The following is a 16,811-nucleotide window of genomic DNA, read 5'->3' as shown; positions in this document are numbered from 1 at the left end:
AGTTCCTAAAATCCTTCTGGCTGCCTTAAAAAGAGTCAACTGTCATATTGTGCTGTAAGTTTTCCACAAGTCTAAGGAACATTAAAGGAAGGGGTATGCATGTGTGTATATATATGTATACATATGTGTGGGCATACAGTATTTCCTTTCCACATAATCCACAACAACAACTTGCATATGAAGATAATATGACCTGAAAGACTATAGGTCAATAGTATTTAATGTACATAAGGACAAACATTTGAGAAGCACTGCATGATGCTAAATTCCATGAGGAAACTTGTAGATGATTATCCTTCAAGATAAAACTTACCATGCACACTTAACTTCACCGATTGAGTCACATTCCCAGCAATATTTGTGGCCACACAGATATACATTCCGCTGTCTGAAACTTGTGTCTCACTGATCTTCATTGACCCTGAGGGTAGGAAAGCATGTCTGGAAAAAGAAGAAAATACACTGAGTAAACGTGTATTGAAAGGTGAATGACCTCTACTTACACATTGCTAATGATCATTACAAGCTAAAAGAACACCATTCTACAGGGCACACTGAACCGTGCCATATTACTAAACTATGACTTATATTTTTTCTAACTCTTTACTGAGCCACTACATTCAGAATACATAGCAAATACCTAAAATATAATATATCTAAATTGCAAAATTAGGTTCTAGCTACTTACAGGACATATTAAAGTCTGACTTGTTTCTAGAAATGAGGAAAAAAGAAGAAAAAAAACACCACCCAAACCCCACCCCCAAACCAAAAAAAAAATCCACAAAAACCCATTAAAAACCAACAGGCAAAGAAATGGAGGTCTTCAACCTCCTGTCAAAAATTTTTGTTTAGCCCCGGTCAGTGAGGTCAGAAAGTTAAACTTTTGATACTACTTCACCTTGGCAAAAAAAAAGGTGTTACATTGATTTGAGATAGAAGAGGGGGATTCTGAAGAGTATTCCAATTCAAAACCACCAGTTTTGGTGTTTATAGACATTGTCGTCATTCATCACTAAACAGTTAAGTACATAGCATTAATTTTTACTACAGTTCTGGTCAGAAGCTTGTTACATTACAAGATACATTGGCTAGCTAAGCCAAAACCTTATGTAGAAGTCAAAAGTAAGAGGGATAGGGAAAATAAATGAGGAGGGAAGAAAAAGTGACAGCTAAGAACAGATAAGAAGAAATTCGAGTCTAGCACTTAAGGTTATATACAGAACTTATGCAAAGTTGGTGGGAATTGATGTTATCTGTCCTCCTTTCTCTGGCACTAATTAGTACAATGTTATCATAAGGGCATAAATGGTGAATTTTGGGATTGCAATGACCTGGAGAGATGAATAAAAAGTGAAGTGTATTTCCTCCAGGCCACCACCCAAATCTGTCTGATATTATGGTTCTTCCTCTTCTGACCATTTCTTTCTAAACTTTTTTTAAAAAACAAACAAACAAAAAACAAACAAACAAAAAAAACCCAAACAAAAAACCAAACAAAAGATAGATTGCTGGGTAAACTTCCATTAATTTTGTCCACTAACTACATTTGCTTTCTGATTAAAGATCCTTCATTTCTGATTTCACTCTTCTTTTGTTTACTGGTCACATTTCTAACATCATCTTTGGGTGGTCTCAAACAATTTTGTTTGGACTAATTCTTTAACTTTTGCTGACATCTGTAAACAATTTTATGGAATGGGCTGAGCTGGACTTCTGTTACTCTGGACAACTTGGATCTCTCCACAACAGCCATGAGCAAGTAGCCTAATTTGTCAACGTTTCCTGAGGTAAAACAAGGACAAGGGACCAAGAATGCAACTTTGCTAGTGCATGCAACGTGCTCACAGGACACAGAGAACAACTGCACACAGATCACTACCAAGAAATCTCTGTGCACAAGCCTCCTTCACCCAATGTGTGGGCCCAGCAGCTATTAGTTGCTGCGGCTGCCTCAGACTCACTGGAATGGGCAGCTCTGAGGTGCAGGTTTGGCCACAGGAGAGACAGGCTCACCTTCAGTTCTGCACCATTCCTTGATTCAGCTCAGCTGCTGGCTGACGCCTTCCACTTGGCTCACTGGGAGGCACTGGACAACAGGCACAGCAATCGCTACAGCGTGCACCTGGCCAGTATTACCATTCCCTGGTTTATGAACACAGCTGTAGCCTTTACCCCTTCAGAGGTATCTTCAAAACTAGAGACCACTAGCACGCCCCGTGACAGTGCCTGGCACTTCAGTTGGGAACACACAGACAATAATCACCTACTTGTCTCCTCTTACTTTGTACCGTACTAAAATAATAAGGAAGAACTGCAACATTGTGGCTCATGTATACAAGACAGTCCCCAATTTCTCATTCTCTAAGGCTGTCAACTCAACATTTTTATGAGCATTTAGCTATGTTTTCACACGTTTGAGAATATCTGGAGTTTTTGGATCCAAAACACAATGAGCAATGAGCCCCTGTAAACACTCCCAAACATTTATCATCATCTATATTCTACTGGCAGCCCAGACTTCATCTGAATAACAGACAACGCTCCCCTGAGCATAAACATGAAGTGCTTAAGAAAAGAAAAACAGTTTTTAAACATTTCTGATCAGGCACAGATTACATGGGTCTCTGGCACTGCTGCAGTACTAATATAACAGGATCTCTTTTGTCTCAGCCTCCTGAGGCTGCACATAAACACACATTGCACTGGAAGCTGTACAAAGGTCTTAGTTTCCTTCAGAAAGAGACATATTCTTGTTTTCGGAAAGAGAGTTTTAAGACTTAGTAAAACAGAGTCCTCATGCAGGAGAATTTAATACCTTCTGATTGATCCTGTGGCAATTAGAAAATATACACCCTTCCAAAATCATGAGACCTTAAGACACAAATGCACTTTTCTTTTGTTTTCATCAAACATTGTTACCTCGGAGAGAATGGAGATATGAGCTGCATTTCTTTGGCCCAGGTAATTATGGGTGGTGGCAAGCTCTTTACTTCACATGGAAGTGTGACATCTTTCCCTGCTATTACTGACATCTCTATGGGTTTATCATATGCATTTCCTTGCTGGTGTCCAGGCCTGGATACTCTAGGTTTCACTACAACATGGAACATGTTAAGAGTCTGCAATGAATATACATATTTGTACAAATGTAACACCATACAATTTTATTTCAGATTAAACTTCTATTTTTTTTATCAAGCATATAACATTACAATCCTATTTTTAATGACATGCTTGCAATGGACATAAATCACTGTAATGCTTCCGTACAGTGCCTGTAGCCCAGACACTGGCTGATGCCTACGTGCAATACCACAAATACCAGGAGGACTGCACTATCTCTACCCAAAAAGCTGGATAGCAACCAGTGTATATAGTTCATCCATATCCTGGGTTCTGCGCTGCACAGGTAGTTTGCAACCACTACATGAACTATGTTACACTACAGCACCAATACCTACAAGCCATAAATGCCTTGCAAAGTAAGCGTGCACCTAAATTATTTTTTTTTCTAATATTGGGAGGTGTTAGGAAGCTTTGGGACCAGGGGGATTAATTGATTTTCATTCTTCTATCAGCAGGAAATTATTTTCCTATACAGATACTTCCTATCCACTTCCATAAAAGATGAAATTATGATCAGTCCAAGATGAACTCAAGGTAACAGGTATCAGGAGGTTTTAAGAGAATCATAATGGCTGAAGGACAGACCTTTCAGTAACAGCCATTTGTAAAATCGCCTACTATGTGGACCCAGTGATCTAGGACAAAGTCAAAAACACTAATTAGGGATCAGTTTAAATCCCGTTTGCACTGTGGGTATCTTAGTTCACAATCCACCTGAGTGGGATTTACCATCTAAACAGAATGCAACGGGAGGAGGGAGACAATGGCACTACATGTGATTGTAGCTCACACATACCATAGACAGTCAGCTGGACTTTACGTGTAGCATAACCAGCAGCATTTGTTGCAGTGCACACATACTCCCCAGTCTCTTCACCCCCTGGTGAAACTACATACAGACTTCCATCAGACCCTGCAGAAAATTTCACATTGCTGGAAAGAATTACTTCCCCTTTCTGTGGAAAGAAAAATAAATGAAAAAAAAAATAGCCACAGCACCTGGATTTTCTAAAATAAACCAAATTACAATAATTTAATTCAATAAAAGCTCAAGCTTACAGTGCTAAAATCTTCAAAAACATTAAAACTATTAAAGGAATATAAAAATTGTTAGTGCCTGTAGCATGTCCCCTAGCTTACCCCACTGCAGTGACCGATTCTTCACATAAAGAATACTGTGTTTTTAATATAACACTGGGTCTTATTTCTTACTGTGCAATATGCTCCATGCTCTTCAATACAGTTCTGTAGACCAAACAATTTGCTGGCAGTCTGACTAAATTGAGCAATATTTTAATTTACATTACAGTACTGCTTCGATTGTTTATGGCTGAGATGGACAAAATATTTTATATTAACTAAGAAGCCTGGCCCCAAAGTTCCATCTATAAGAATTAACTAACTACAACTAACTTTTCACACTCCTTGAGTGTCACTGTCTAAGCAGTAATAAGAGCAGAAGCGCAGGGATTCTCATGCAGAAAACTTGTTGCATTTTACAGACTACAAATCTTCAAAGAATATTTAAAATAAATAAAAAATCAAGATTTCAAGAGTTAATTTTGACATTGGTTTCTGATATCAAAGCAGATCTTGCATACATTACATGAAATGTTTCTTAGATAGCTGACTCTTCCTTGTCTGTATTGAATCAGTGATAAGAAAAACCGCTCCTCCCATGTTTTCCTCCCTCCCAAACCAACAGTCAGCTGCGTGCTCTTTTTTCTTTTAAATAAAGCTGTTCACAAGGTCCCAATCCATTACACCCGCACAGCTTCCGAGGCACAACAGTGCCTTCACAGCAATGTCGGGTGAGCTGTTAACGTACCCTGAATAGTTTAGTACCAGGAATTATGCTCTTCAAGTAGGGGGAGACAGCAAAAAAAAAAACAACAACCCAACAAAAACCCCACACCTTAAAGAAAAGCTCCAAAACAAAAACGAACAATCAATCTGTGGCAGATTGCCTAATCTGAAATTATCAACCCCCAGCAGGAATATGAACAATTTCTAAAGTGTTAAAAACATAATGATATGGCAATAAACAAAGCCCTTCCAAAGAACGGAACATTGATCTGTGGCTGGACCCTGGCCAGAAAGCACTGCTCTAAGAAACAAAAGCACATATAAATAAATAGAGCGGTCCAGGTCCCTCAGCTGTGCTTTTGGCCATGTTTCTTGCATACAGTTTTCATGACAACTAAATGATGTGTTCAATTCATCTTTCACCATGAACAGCTCGGAAATGAGAAATTACCTTGGACCAGACAATAGATGGCTTCGGAACTCCACTTGCTTTGCACGGTAACGTTACTGGTATTCCTTCAATGGTGCTGAATATCTGCTGTCCATGCTGAATAACAGGCAGAACTAAAAATAAATTCCAAGATTAAACACATGCAGGAGACATTTCAAACCATGGCACAACTTTTACAATAAAATCCCTTTACTTTAATTAGCACTTCACACAGGCAGCAGGGTTTGGGAATTTTCAGCCTCTTCTGCCGAACCCTGCCATTGACAATGACCAGCCACTTCCCCCTCCACTCTCCAGTCTTTCATGACAGAATAAATACCTGTTTGTAATAAAGCACGTCAGCCATCGGTGGACCACTGTATTAGGTACACACAGTTTTAGACTAATTGTAGGTATTTCACATAGCTGATTGCAATCATTTCAGAAAGTCTTTGTCACACTATCCTCTGACAACATTTTCAGCTTCCTGAAATGATACTGTACACAGATCAACCTATACAGCACCTTTCATGAGAACAGGATCAGCATTTTTGCTGCTGAATCAATTTCATGAAATCCGATGGACAATATTTTGAACAGAGCAGATAAGAGAGTGAAGAACTGATCACACTCCAAGCTTACTTCATCTTTGTTACAAATACTACAAAGCTGTGCTAACTGCAGCAATGGTTTCTAATACCAGATCATTTCACAAAATCAGTAAGCAGAGAAAACAACAACCCCTGCTTCCCTGCTGAGGTGGTTTTGAATTAACAATAGAAAAAAAGTTGGTAATATTTAAGGCTATAATACCAAACACTAGATCTTTCTAAAAACACACGAATGTAGTCCTTTCTTTTCTGAAGTTATTGAGATATCAGAATATTGAAATATTCCAAAAACTAGTGCTGACATTGAAGACTGGATCAGATGCTGAGTATTTGTCTGTATAATAATGGTCGTCTTAACATAAAAAGATGTTCCAGCATCTTCAGTGAAGCTTAAAATCAATCTCTCATGATTAATTTAACACATGAGAAAACGTCAGGTTGTAAAACATGTGGTTGTGACCCCACACAGAGTGAATACAAATATCTTCAGCAGAAATACTGACACTTTGTCTTGCTATCAGTGTAGTCTGGGGTATGTTTTAATTAAAGCAAAAGAAAGGGCAGAGGGTGGGGCACGAAAATAAACAAAACAAACACATTTTGCCTTACTCATATTTCATTTTAACTCTAATTCTCCCATGAGTTGTGCTTTCTTACACGAGTTTTGAATCCCCCCAGCACTGTTTTTCATGGTTTTCCAGTAAACTCCCACTTGCATCTGTTTTGTTAATAAAGCCAGAGATGAAGAATGCACAGCCCAATCTTTGTAGCTATTTCAAAATTAGGATCTTTTACAATGACAAAATGGTGTCATTTTTGGTTTATTTTTAAAAACAGTCTCAACTGCTCGGTTCTTTCCTGTGCAGTGGATCCAATTTCTCACCGTGTTACTTTACGAAGAAACATCATTACATATGAGGAAATTTGAGAGATTAGTATAACTGTAACCAAAAACCTCTAGTGAAAGGTGCTGTAAGAAATGCCCTCTCATCTTGCATTCAGCACAAAAGCAACAAGACAGTGCTCCTTACCATACACATTAACCGTAGTAGTTTTGTTGCTTGTCCCAGCAACATTACTTGCCATGCAGGTATAATCGCCACCATCCTGCAGCCGAACTCTTTCAAGGTGCAGGCTTCCATCACTGCGAACATTAATGTAGGGATTGGGAACCAGCTGCCAAAAGAGTGGTGTGACTTTTTACTGAAAAAAATACTTGTGGATAATATTTACTTCGGGATGCAGCATGGCTTTATTTGACTATTTCATATCCTTAAAAATTATATGTTCCTGGAGAATTTTAGCAGATTTTTTCCTACCGTCCACCTTTCATAAAAAGCTGATTTTAAAACAGAATTCTGGTAGCAGCTCATATTTATTGCTGAAGTGAGATCAAGATCTGCAACAGCAACTCTGCTCTGCCACAACACCTACAGAACTGTAACTCATGCTTACAATCACACACTGAAGCAAAAACAAATGTAGCCGACTTATTTTTCTGCATTTTTATCAGTTATTCCATTAACCCAATTTGATCCTTGATGAGCTCTTGATAAGTGCAGTGACTTGTTCTTCAACAAGTAGATCTTTCTTTTGTTTATTATTATTATCAAATCATTATTGTTATCAAAACCTTCTAACTTGCCATATCCATCAAGTAGAAGAGATCAGCTCTGAAGATACCATCGTGAAAGACAAAAAGTTTCAATTTTCAGCAAACAGTAATTTTTTAAGAATTATATACCCTATAGCAACATAAAAAAAAAACAAAAACAAAACCAACAAACAGTCCATGAGCTCAACGTAGACTTGCCTTACAGAAAGGCTGTTAAAATGAAAAATTGTTCCAGCCATGCCATACTCGGAAAAAGCTGCATTCTTCTCTAAATATAACTTACTCCAACACTTTCCTTGGACTGTAGCTTTTGCCACAAGCTTACAATTATAGGAAACTAGCGCTACTATACAGAGGAATTAGCAACTCGACAAGGACGATCCTGCTAGTATTTCTCACAGGAGCTACAGCCTGTGCTACTTGCCCTTACACAGTCTAAAGAAAAGGCCAATGATTCCCAGCGATACAAAAATTGAGCAGAAAACTCTAGCAAGCAAACGGTCAGGTAGTGCCAGGGTTCTGATTCGTGACAATAAATAAAAACTTCACTGACATTTTTTAATTACAGCTGTGGAGGAAGGGCTTTAGGGAGACATTAGCAAGCAAGATAAAAAAACAGACCTTCACAGAGATATTAAAATGAGTAATTTGGCTACTACTGAAGAAACTAAACTTCACTCGAACAAGTAACCTAGGTGTGGTGGCTCCGCCACCTTTCTGTCTGCAGGAGTTACAAACTGGCACCAGTGTGCTCCCAAGGGGAACAGAAAACACACATTTTCATGCTCTGAGCAGTGCATCACTGGGAAAGGAGTATCTGGTACAGGGATACTGACATTTCTCTCATCCCATCAGCAACAGTAAATCACATTAAAAAGGTCATGTTAAACCCTAAATCTACAGAAATCTTCTGGTATCTTTATTTAAAGAAAAAAGAAGAAAAAGAAAAAAAAAAAAACCAACTCAAAAAACCCCACAACAACAAAAAACAGGGAAAAATAAATGCTTTTCAGTACCAGGGCTTAAATTCCAGCATTTCTGTCATTCTGGTAGGTATATTCCACCAACATTCCTATATTCAGAGCCCAAGGCTGAAATTCAAGAGCTAACGAGAATGCATAAAACTGCTTTTGAAAGTAAGTAAAATAGAAGATAAAAGGACAAATGACAAATATATTGGTTCCAAGTCCTTTTATAGACCTCCACATCCCCCGTTACCATCTCCTATTCCCTCATCTATTCTTCAGAGTTAGAAATTCTGTAGCATGGGCAGTGCTCAGTGAGGTGTAACTGTCAGGATGCCACACTTCCACTTCCATATTTTGAACAGTAATAAATTATCATTTCTCAGGGGCATGGCTGTACTCTGAATGACAGCACCTGCAGAAACTCGGAAGCAGCTACTGCCTTACAGATACAGCCAGCTGGCTTCTTCCAAGGAGGCTGCAGCTCCTGCCGAGTGGTGGCTGTCTGCTGTAATTCACCTGGGTGACATCAGATCCTCGTTTCCAGCAAGCTAGTCTAATTGCACAAAGCATCTTTATTTGTAAGCATAGAACCTATCACACAGTTTATACATCAACTTTTGTAAATTGAACCAAGTTGTTATCGTGACTTGAAATGTCAGTTGTAGCTTTCCTTTGCCAATAAATCTTACAGAAAACAAAACAGTCTTACCACCATATTGTTTTTAATCCACCTCCGGTCTGGAATGGGGTTTCCAGCAAGCAGTACGCATGGCAAAGTGAGCTGCTGCCCCTCAATGACATTGGCTGTGGGTGGACTTACTCCAATCAGAGGTGTAACTTCATTAAATGAGACAATTAGAAAACATTATTAGGAATTTTTATATATTCATGTAAAGTATTAAATTCAAATTTTTATTTTCAGTCCTGTCAATAATGCTACTTGCAGCAGCATCAGACAAAGGTCTCCTTGAGCAAGGTATTATACAAACATAGAGCAAGAAACATTTCCAACAATGAAAACTATACAATTTAAACAGAAAGGAAAAACGGCATATGAAGAAGACGTTGCCATCAAAAAACTGGTAAGAGTTCCAACTTACTTAATTTTATGACAAAAAATATCAGATGGGATTTCGGTATCTGAAATGTCAAAGATGCAGGCAAGAAAAGAAGAAACAAACAATTGAAGGGGTGGGGTAACATAAAGACTAAGGAATGGCAGCAAAAGGAAGACATTGTCCAGCTGAAATCAGATCCAAACCAGCATTTCCCTGAAAACTCATGTTCCCCTGATACCAAGTTGATAGATTATTTTTCCTTACTTGGACCAAGTATTGAAGAACAAAAGTAGCAGGTCTGGAGTGGACAAGAAATAAGTGGTAATTTCCTTTGGGCATAACATTTTAAAGGATTAGAATAGCGGTTAACAGCCCAGCAGAGAATTCTGCATGCTCTGTAAAAAGCCAACAGAAAGCATTCCTGGGCACATGCCTGGTAAATTAATTTTAAGTCATGGAGATTAAATAACACTTTTAAATAGATAAAAACATGTCTGTCAAATACTACTAGCATTACAGATTCCCACTACGGTTTAAGTTAACAAATGCTTTCTTTGATGGCAGATGGACTCCTTTCTTATCCTCACACAAATGTATACATTCCACAGCATTATTTTTCCTTTTATTGCCAATTCTCCAACTGAGATTATAAACAACTCCTTAACAGCACAGCTATTGTCAAAGCTAGACATTTATTGTCTTCTTGAATCACTAAGATTCCTTCCCAGTTCTGTCAACACACTGAACTAAGCAAGTTCATTGCTGCCCCCCTCCTTTTTTTTTTTAGATTAATTAAATGTCAGAAACCCCATCATTAGCATTAATCATTATGGTGATTTTTTATTCCTTAATAAATTTACTTAGGAATAAGAAACAGAAGATAATACAAATCACTTTTCTAAGGTCTGTGTTATAAAGCATAGAGGAACTAACTCAAATTAATTTAGCCACTCGAAAAGACAATGTTCTAACACACAAAATACACTGAATTGCAATATTCCATGCAAACGTCTTCTGATTCACATACATAACCCACAGGTGTCCTATTTATTGAACAAACACCACCAACTATCGCCTCATCCAGTGAATTCCACATACTGTAATGCTGCCAGTCTTCCCCTTCACCGTCATCACCGACATTAACCACTTACCCAGGCCAGTTACTGTGATAGTGGCTGGCTGCGACTGAATCCTTCCAAACTGGTTCTCAGCTTCACAGATATAAGTTCCTTCATCACTGACCCACAAATCTAGAGGGGAGGGAAAAAAAAAAAAAGAGATCCAATTGCAGTGTCTGAAATGATATTGAAAAGTTTGCAATACAAGAATACCCTATCCTTTTATCGTTCGCTTTCAGCCAAATCATTCCTTTCCATCTGTCACTATGTACAGAAGCAACTTATGAGCACTTGAGTAAAAAAAGCATTACATACATACATATATATGAGATACTTTTCATCACTTCATCTATTGCATATACTTTAATATAGTATATAATATGCATAAATAGTATGTGGTAGTACACTCTATATCTACGTGTACATACACTAGCATATAAGGCATTGACTATGGAATATTGCTTACTACATATGTGTGCCTGTATGTCAACAGCCAACCCACAAAACAGTACGTAAGACATGAGTTACTGCACTATATGTACAGTAGAAAGGAATTACTTCACCCAGCCTGATTATGCCTAGAAAGGAATAAAAACAGCTGATTAAGAAAATAGTGTAACATCAATTAGCATAAGGGTGACTGAAATGCTCTGAAGTAACCGAAGTCACAAAGCCACTTGCAGAATTTTTAGTTATTACCCAAATTAGGACTTGTCTAAGTCTAAAAGAGTGAGTTTAGAAACAATTCTCTCAATAAAAAAAAAAAAAAAAAAAGAAAAGAAAATTCATGGCTCCTCAGTATTAACAGAGACCATAGCCCACATGTATTTAAACAAAGGTGTAATAATTTCTGTGAAGAAGAATGAAGCCAATGACCAAACACAACTGAATTTACAAACTCTTGGGAAAACAAACTGAACATCAAAAGCAACAAAGCAGTATCAGAAACACAATCTCTGTAAAAAGACTGGATTTTTATCAAAGCTAATGATTTTATAAAGCAGTATACTAACTTAAATACATTGCATGTGTCGTGTTTCCTTCTGGAATCTTTTTTTAAAAAAGTTCAGTCTACCTACTATTAATGGACAGAGCTCCTGTTCTGAGTTGACTGACAGAACTAACTGCGAATGGTCTTGAGAAAAGGGAAGCACCATTCAGCCGCCTCCACTTAACCTTTGGTTCCGGGTAACCCTGCACGTAGCACGGCAGTGTGATGTTTGAGCCAATATCCGCAGATTCATCGCTGGGTTCCTGCGTGAAAACTGGGGGAGCTGGGGCATGGGGAAACAAGACAGAGAGTAGACAGAAATTGAACTGGGGTTGCACCGTGACATTAGCATTCTGCTCAAAGTATTGACAACCTAAACTTATGTTCTCTCAAGCACAGTTATTCCTCTAACAACAGATTCCCACCTCTAGCAATACCTTACAAAAGCACCCTTGCATGCTCTGTACCTACAATAGAGAGGCCAGAAATGAGCTAAATATCTCAAAAAAATTAAGATGCAGCCACCCCATCAGACAAACATGCATACTCAGTGTTAGTGTTAAAGAAAATGTATTTTGAATTAAGAAATTTAATGTGCTGAAGCTGCTAAATGGCAGAACCAGGCCTTGTCCCTCGTATAGCCCTAATCCAAGGCTGGTTTAAAATTTAGTCAAGTTAATCAGTGGGAGAATAGAGAAACAATAGATGACCAATTTGTGTACACAGGTGCTCTCAGAAACGCAGGTGTTTCTAGAAAAAATTACTATATGTGAACAGGAATTGCTTGTTCAGAGACTAAGTGTGCTTGAAGGATTGTGTGAGTTAAAGCAGGCAGAAAGAAGATCATGATCCCAGGAGGACCTTGGAACCAAGGTAGAGACTGGAACCAAATAGATGAATCAACTGGGACAGAGTCAGGTGATGGATTCGCAGAACTGACAAGACCAAAGGAAACTTCTAAAAACTTTGGACATTGACTAATGATTTGATGAGCGTATATAAGCTGTGCCGTATCCCTTTGTTCTCTGCCACTCACTGGGGTGGTGGCCCAGCTCTGAGCTGTGATTAAAGCAAACCTAGTGGTACCCACGTCTGTGTGAATGTTTCCTTTAACAGTCAGTATTGTTAAACTCCTTGTGTCCTTCAAGCAGTGTTGCTCATTGCTTCCAACAGTGTATGTGCCTGACAGGAACAGCACCTAACAAGAGGTGATGTGTCAGGCAACAAGCAGTTAGAACTTGAGAAAGAGGAGAGGAAGGGCTAGGCTTCAATAACCTTACACAGTAACTTAAGTTAGTATAATATATTCTCTATTTGAGAATTACATTAAGTTGAGGTTTGAACAGTTTCCTCCCCCTCTGCCTCTCTCTTCCTCCTCATAATTTTTATGCTTTACAAAAAAAGCAAAAGTGAAGGAAAGCTGAAGTCAAAACAGGACAAGGCAACTGTTTAGTGAACACCACCAAAAGGGTGTTCCCAGCACACACCAGACTTACACGTATTTGTGAGAAAGGTTTAGATAACCGAGGCACCACTGATCAGGTACAGAAACACGGCAATTAAGAGTATTTACTGTCTAGATAGCCAGGTACTTACAGCCCACATCCAAAGTTATCTTTCCAGAAGCTCTCCCTGCATCGTTGGTAGCCACACAGGTATAGTCACCAGCATCCAGGTCTTGTGTTTCCTGGATCTTCAAAAGACCCCGATGAGTATCAATAATGAGAAATGCCGATGCCCTCAACTCTAAGTCACCTAAAGTTCAGATAGAAAAAAGTCAATGAAATATAGCAATATCAAAATTATCCCGACAAAACAGTGTCCGAGTTTGAGATTATTTCACAGCATGGCTGTATTCATTTAGCAGATGAGTGCTTTGACTTGCTTTCAACTGAGTGAAAAAATTCATTACCACATTAGATACAATCTTTTTTTACTTATTTGTTTCATAAGGGGAACACAAACCCAAGTAGCTTTGGACAGAGATCAGCATCAGGACACTGTGCCAAGCTGTATTTCTCCTTCTCAATTTAGAGGCTACATGTGGTGGCCACTTGTCTGCCAGCTCTGTACCAAGTTGAGAATTCCACAAAACCTAGAAAACAGGTCTGCTACCTCTTAAAGCTCAGCGGGAGCCACAGTCATGACGTGTAAACATTCAAAGTTGGCCCACATGTACTCTTTTGGGATGAATATCAAAGCCTGTTGACTCCTGCTTTAAAATACAAGCCATCCATTAAGTGTAGTGAGTGCAGAAGAAGCTTCCTTTGAGGGAAGGTTATTTGCAAACAGACCACAGAGTTTTGTGCTTCCCTCCAACAACTGTCAGAGATGGAATATTGGACTAGATAAGTTATCCGTTAGCAATACCTAACAGGATTATTTCCAGAAAATCAGTAGGCAGGTGGTTTGTACAACCACACACTGGAGTCAGCTGTTTTTTCTGAGAATAAATGTTCAGTCTTGAGACATGGATTCTCTAACTCCCATTTAACTCTATAGAAACTTCTGCAGTTCTGGTAACCAATATACTGCCTCACTACTAAAAAAACTGTAGTAGACACCTCAGATTCGGAAGAAGAAACATAAAAATTTCCTAGATGTTGCAAAAGAATTAGAGAAAACATCCAACAGGAAAAAAAAGAAAAATGTTTTACGATTTTTGTAGCTGAACATTCTCTGACAGAAGAACAAACCTCATTTAAGTAGGCACAAGAGGCTCAGCTTTTTAAAAAAAATTATTATTAATTATGCTACAGTATGTTAATTCACTGTATTTGAACACAAGCAAAAATTTATGCCCCAGAGGTCAAGTGCCGTATCTTCTAGATTTAAAGAATGTCATACATCAGTCACTAGTTGAACACTACGTAAAGCTTTTGAGAAAACGAAGTCACTTCAAGATCACTGTTCAAAATATTCCTGCTAATATAAATAAACCAAACAAGGAGTAATAAGTGCACCTTTAAACCATTTAACTTGGGGATGTGGGATTCCAGTTGTTTTACACTCCATAACAGTTGTGTCTCCAAGAGCAACCAGAATTTCACTTTGAGCTATGGTCAATGTTGGGCCCTCTAAAAAGAAACAACATAGAAAACGTGAGTTCCTCATCCAAAGCATACCCCATTTTTAAGATATAAACGACAAAAGACTTTAATTTTCTCTTGTCATATGGAAGAATATTTGCACTGAAAGTCAAACATGCTTAAAAATCATGTAAGATGATAAATAAACACTAGGAAACATGAAAAACTCTGATTCAAAGCACCTGGATCAAACACAGAATAGACAGGGAATTTAAGGATAGAATCAGAAAAGTTTAACCTGTAGAAAAATAGAAAGATTAAGAGTCACTCTTCCTCTCCAGCCAGATGTCGTATGTACTCTGCTATCAATGCATTAAAATAGTGTTTAGAGGACACAATTCAGATGAGGACTTCAGAGTGCTAAGCATGCTACAGGAATTTACAGAAACATGATTCTCTTCCAAAGACCCGCTCAGGTTTGCAAGCTTACCCCCCTTCAATATCCAATTTTTTAATTTTTTTTTTTCTTAAAAATACCATAAGGAAGAAATAGTAAGCCCCAAATATCACCTAACAACACTACTCAGATGTGAACAAAAAACAAGTGACATTTCTGAGCTGTTCAACATCTTGTCTGAGTTTTTTGAAATTTCTACCAGTATGATCTGCATAGCTCCAATTTTAACAGTTCCTCCCTGATGATGTATTACTTTGCTTTTTTCAACTTCACTACATTGTTTCTTTAACTTACCAATGTACGTAAGGATGGATGTCTGTTTCTCTGTCCCAGCTGAGTTACTTGCCAAGCAACCATAAATCCCTGCATCTTTTCGAATTGCCTTTCTTATGATTAAGGTGCCTTCTTGGGTCAATCTATACCTAGGAACATGCAAAGGACCAACCAAAATGATTAGTTAAAGAAAAAAGAGTAACAGTTACATCCACATTCAAAGCAGCAACATGACTAGATGGTTTATAAAAAGGTATTGCTGGTTTGTTCTCATGATAAACAACAAAATATTATTATGTCTACCAGAGGATATCAATGCATTTTGTGAAGAGTTTAAATTAATCTTATAAAAAGCCTTCTGAAGAAAACTGAATTATTTCTATTTTAGAGATAAGAAAATTGAAATTAAAGTTATAAAAGTGAAGGCTGAGGTGCTATTTGAAACAGTCAGACTCCTGTGAAAGAAATAAAGAGTATTTTGGCATTCCTCAAAACTGCTTTCTCACATAGGAAAAAAAAAAACAACCAAAACAGAGACAGCTGTAAGCCCTACCTGCTCGAACCAATAATAAACATATCATTGTGTGTCCATACTATTGTCGGCTTTGGATAACCCATTGCAGAACACCTAATAGACACTTCAGAGCCTTCTGTAAAAGTCTGATTCTTAGGTGAAATGACAACCCTGGGTGGTTCTAGTAAAAGAAATAAAAACAATGCAATTCAGAAGATCCAATTTAGAAAACACAGATTATAAACAACTTTATTCCAATTCTCAAACAGCTCTACAGTGAAAAAACAATCCTACTGAAGGCCAGAGCCCACTTGTTTCCTCTCTTCCTCTAGTACAGTCTACCGAGTCCTCAGCATAAAACACGTATACCTTTATAAAAGTTAGTACGTCGGGATTCAGGGTACAGAGACCAAATCAATTCACGCGCCTACACGGTTTCCTGTATTCTGAGATCCAGAATTTGGAGCACCAGTTCTGCTGGAAGCACCTGGTCCATGAACCTTTCCCAAGTTCATTAGTTTTTCACTTGTAGATTTGATAAAAAGCTGCCAGAACCAATCAAAGTTCACCAACATGATCCATCAAGGTGACAAAGCCAGGCTGAAAAAGGCATAGGCTGTGCGGGGTTATCATTCCAAATAGAAACCATGAGAATATTGGTGGTTTCCCATGGATTGAACTTGAATGTAATAATTAACTCTGATTTCTTAATGCATGCTTAAAAATCAGCAAAGCAGCAACAGAACCAATTTTGAGAAATATAAAACAAATTTGCGGTGATTCCTGAAAACTAAAGCCAATGACCACAAATC

General features: G+C 38.1%; 1 protein-coding gene across 1 annotated transcript in view; it reads right to left on the bottom strand.

Annotated features, from left to right (window-relative positions):
- The window catches only part of HMCN1 (hemicentin 1), a 202,423-nt gene that overhangs the window by 101,929 nt on the left and 83,683 nt on the right, over window positions 1–16,811 (bottom strand). Inside the window, exons 12-23 of the mRNA XM_037404235.1 lie at window positions 16,039–16,180; window positions 15,507–15,634; window positions 14,690–14,803; window positions 13,323–13,481; window positions 11,815–12,009; window positions 10,769–10,867; window positions 9,269–9,396; window positions 7,008–7,152; window positions 5,387–5,499; window positions 3,926–4,085; window positions 2,923–3,097; window positions 314–441 (exon numbers count right to left, since the gene is read on the bottom strand). Coding sequence (XP_037260132.1) covers window positions 314–441; window positions 2,923–3,097; window positions 3,926–4,085; window positions 5,387–5,499; window positions 7,008–7,152; window positions 9,269–9,396; window positions 10,769–10,867; window positions 11,815–12,009; window positions 13,323–13,481; window positions 14,690–14,803; window positions 15,507–15,634; window positions 16,039–16,180 — 1,686 coding nt within the window. The remainder of the gene's footprint in view (window positions 1–313; window positions 442–2,922; window positions 3,098–3,925; window positions 4,086–5,386; window positions 5,500–7,007; window positions 7,153–9,268; window positions 9,397–10,768; window positions 10,868–11,814; window positions 12,010–13,322; window positions 13,482–14,689; window positions 14,804–15,506; window positions 15,635–16,038; window positions 16,181–16,811) is intronic.

The sequence above is a fragment of the Falco rusticolus genome, chromosome 11, assembly GCF_015220075.1.
Source record: "Falco rusticolus isolate bFalRus1 chromosome 11, bFalRus1.pri, whole genome shotgun sequence".
NCBI lineage: Eukaryota > Metazoa > Chordata > Aves > Falconiformes > Falconidae > Falco > Falco rusticolus.
Note: the sequence above shows the minus strand (reverse complement) of the source record. Positions and strands in the feature narration are given on the sequence as shown.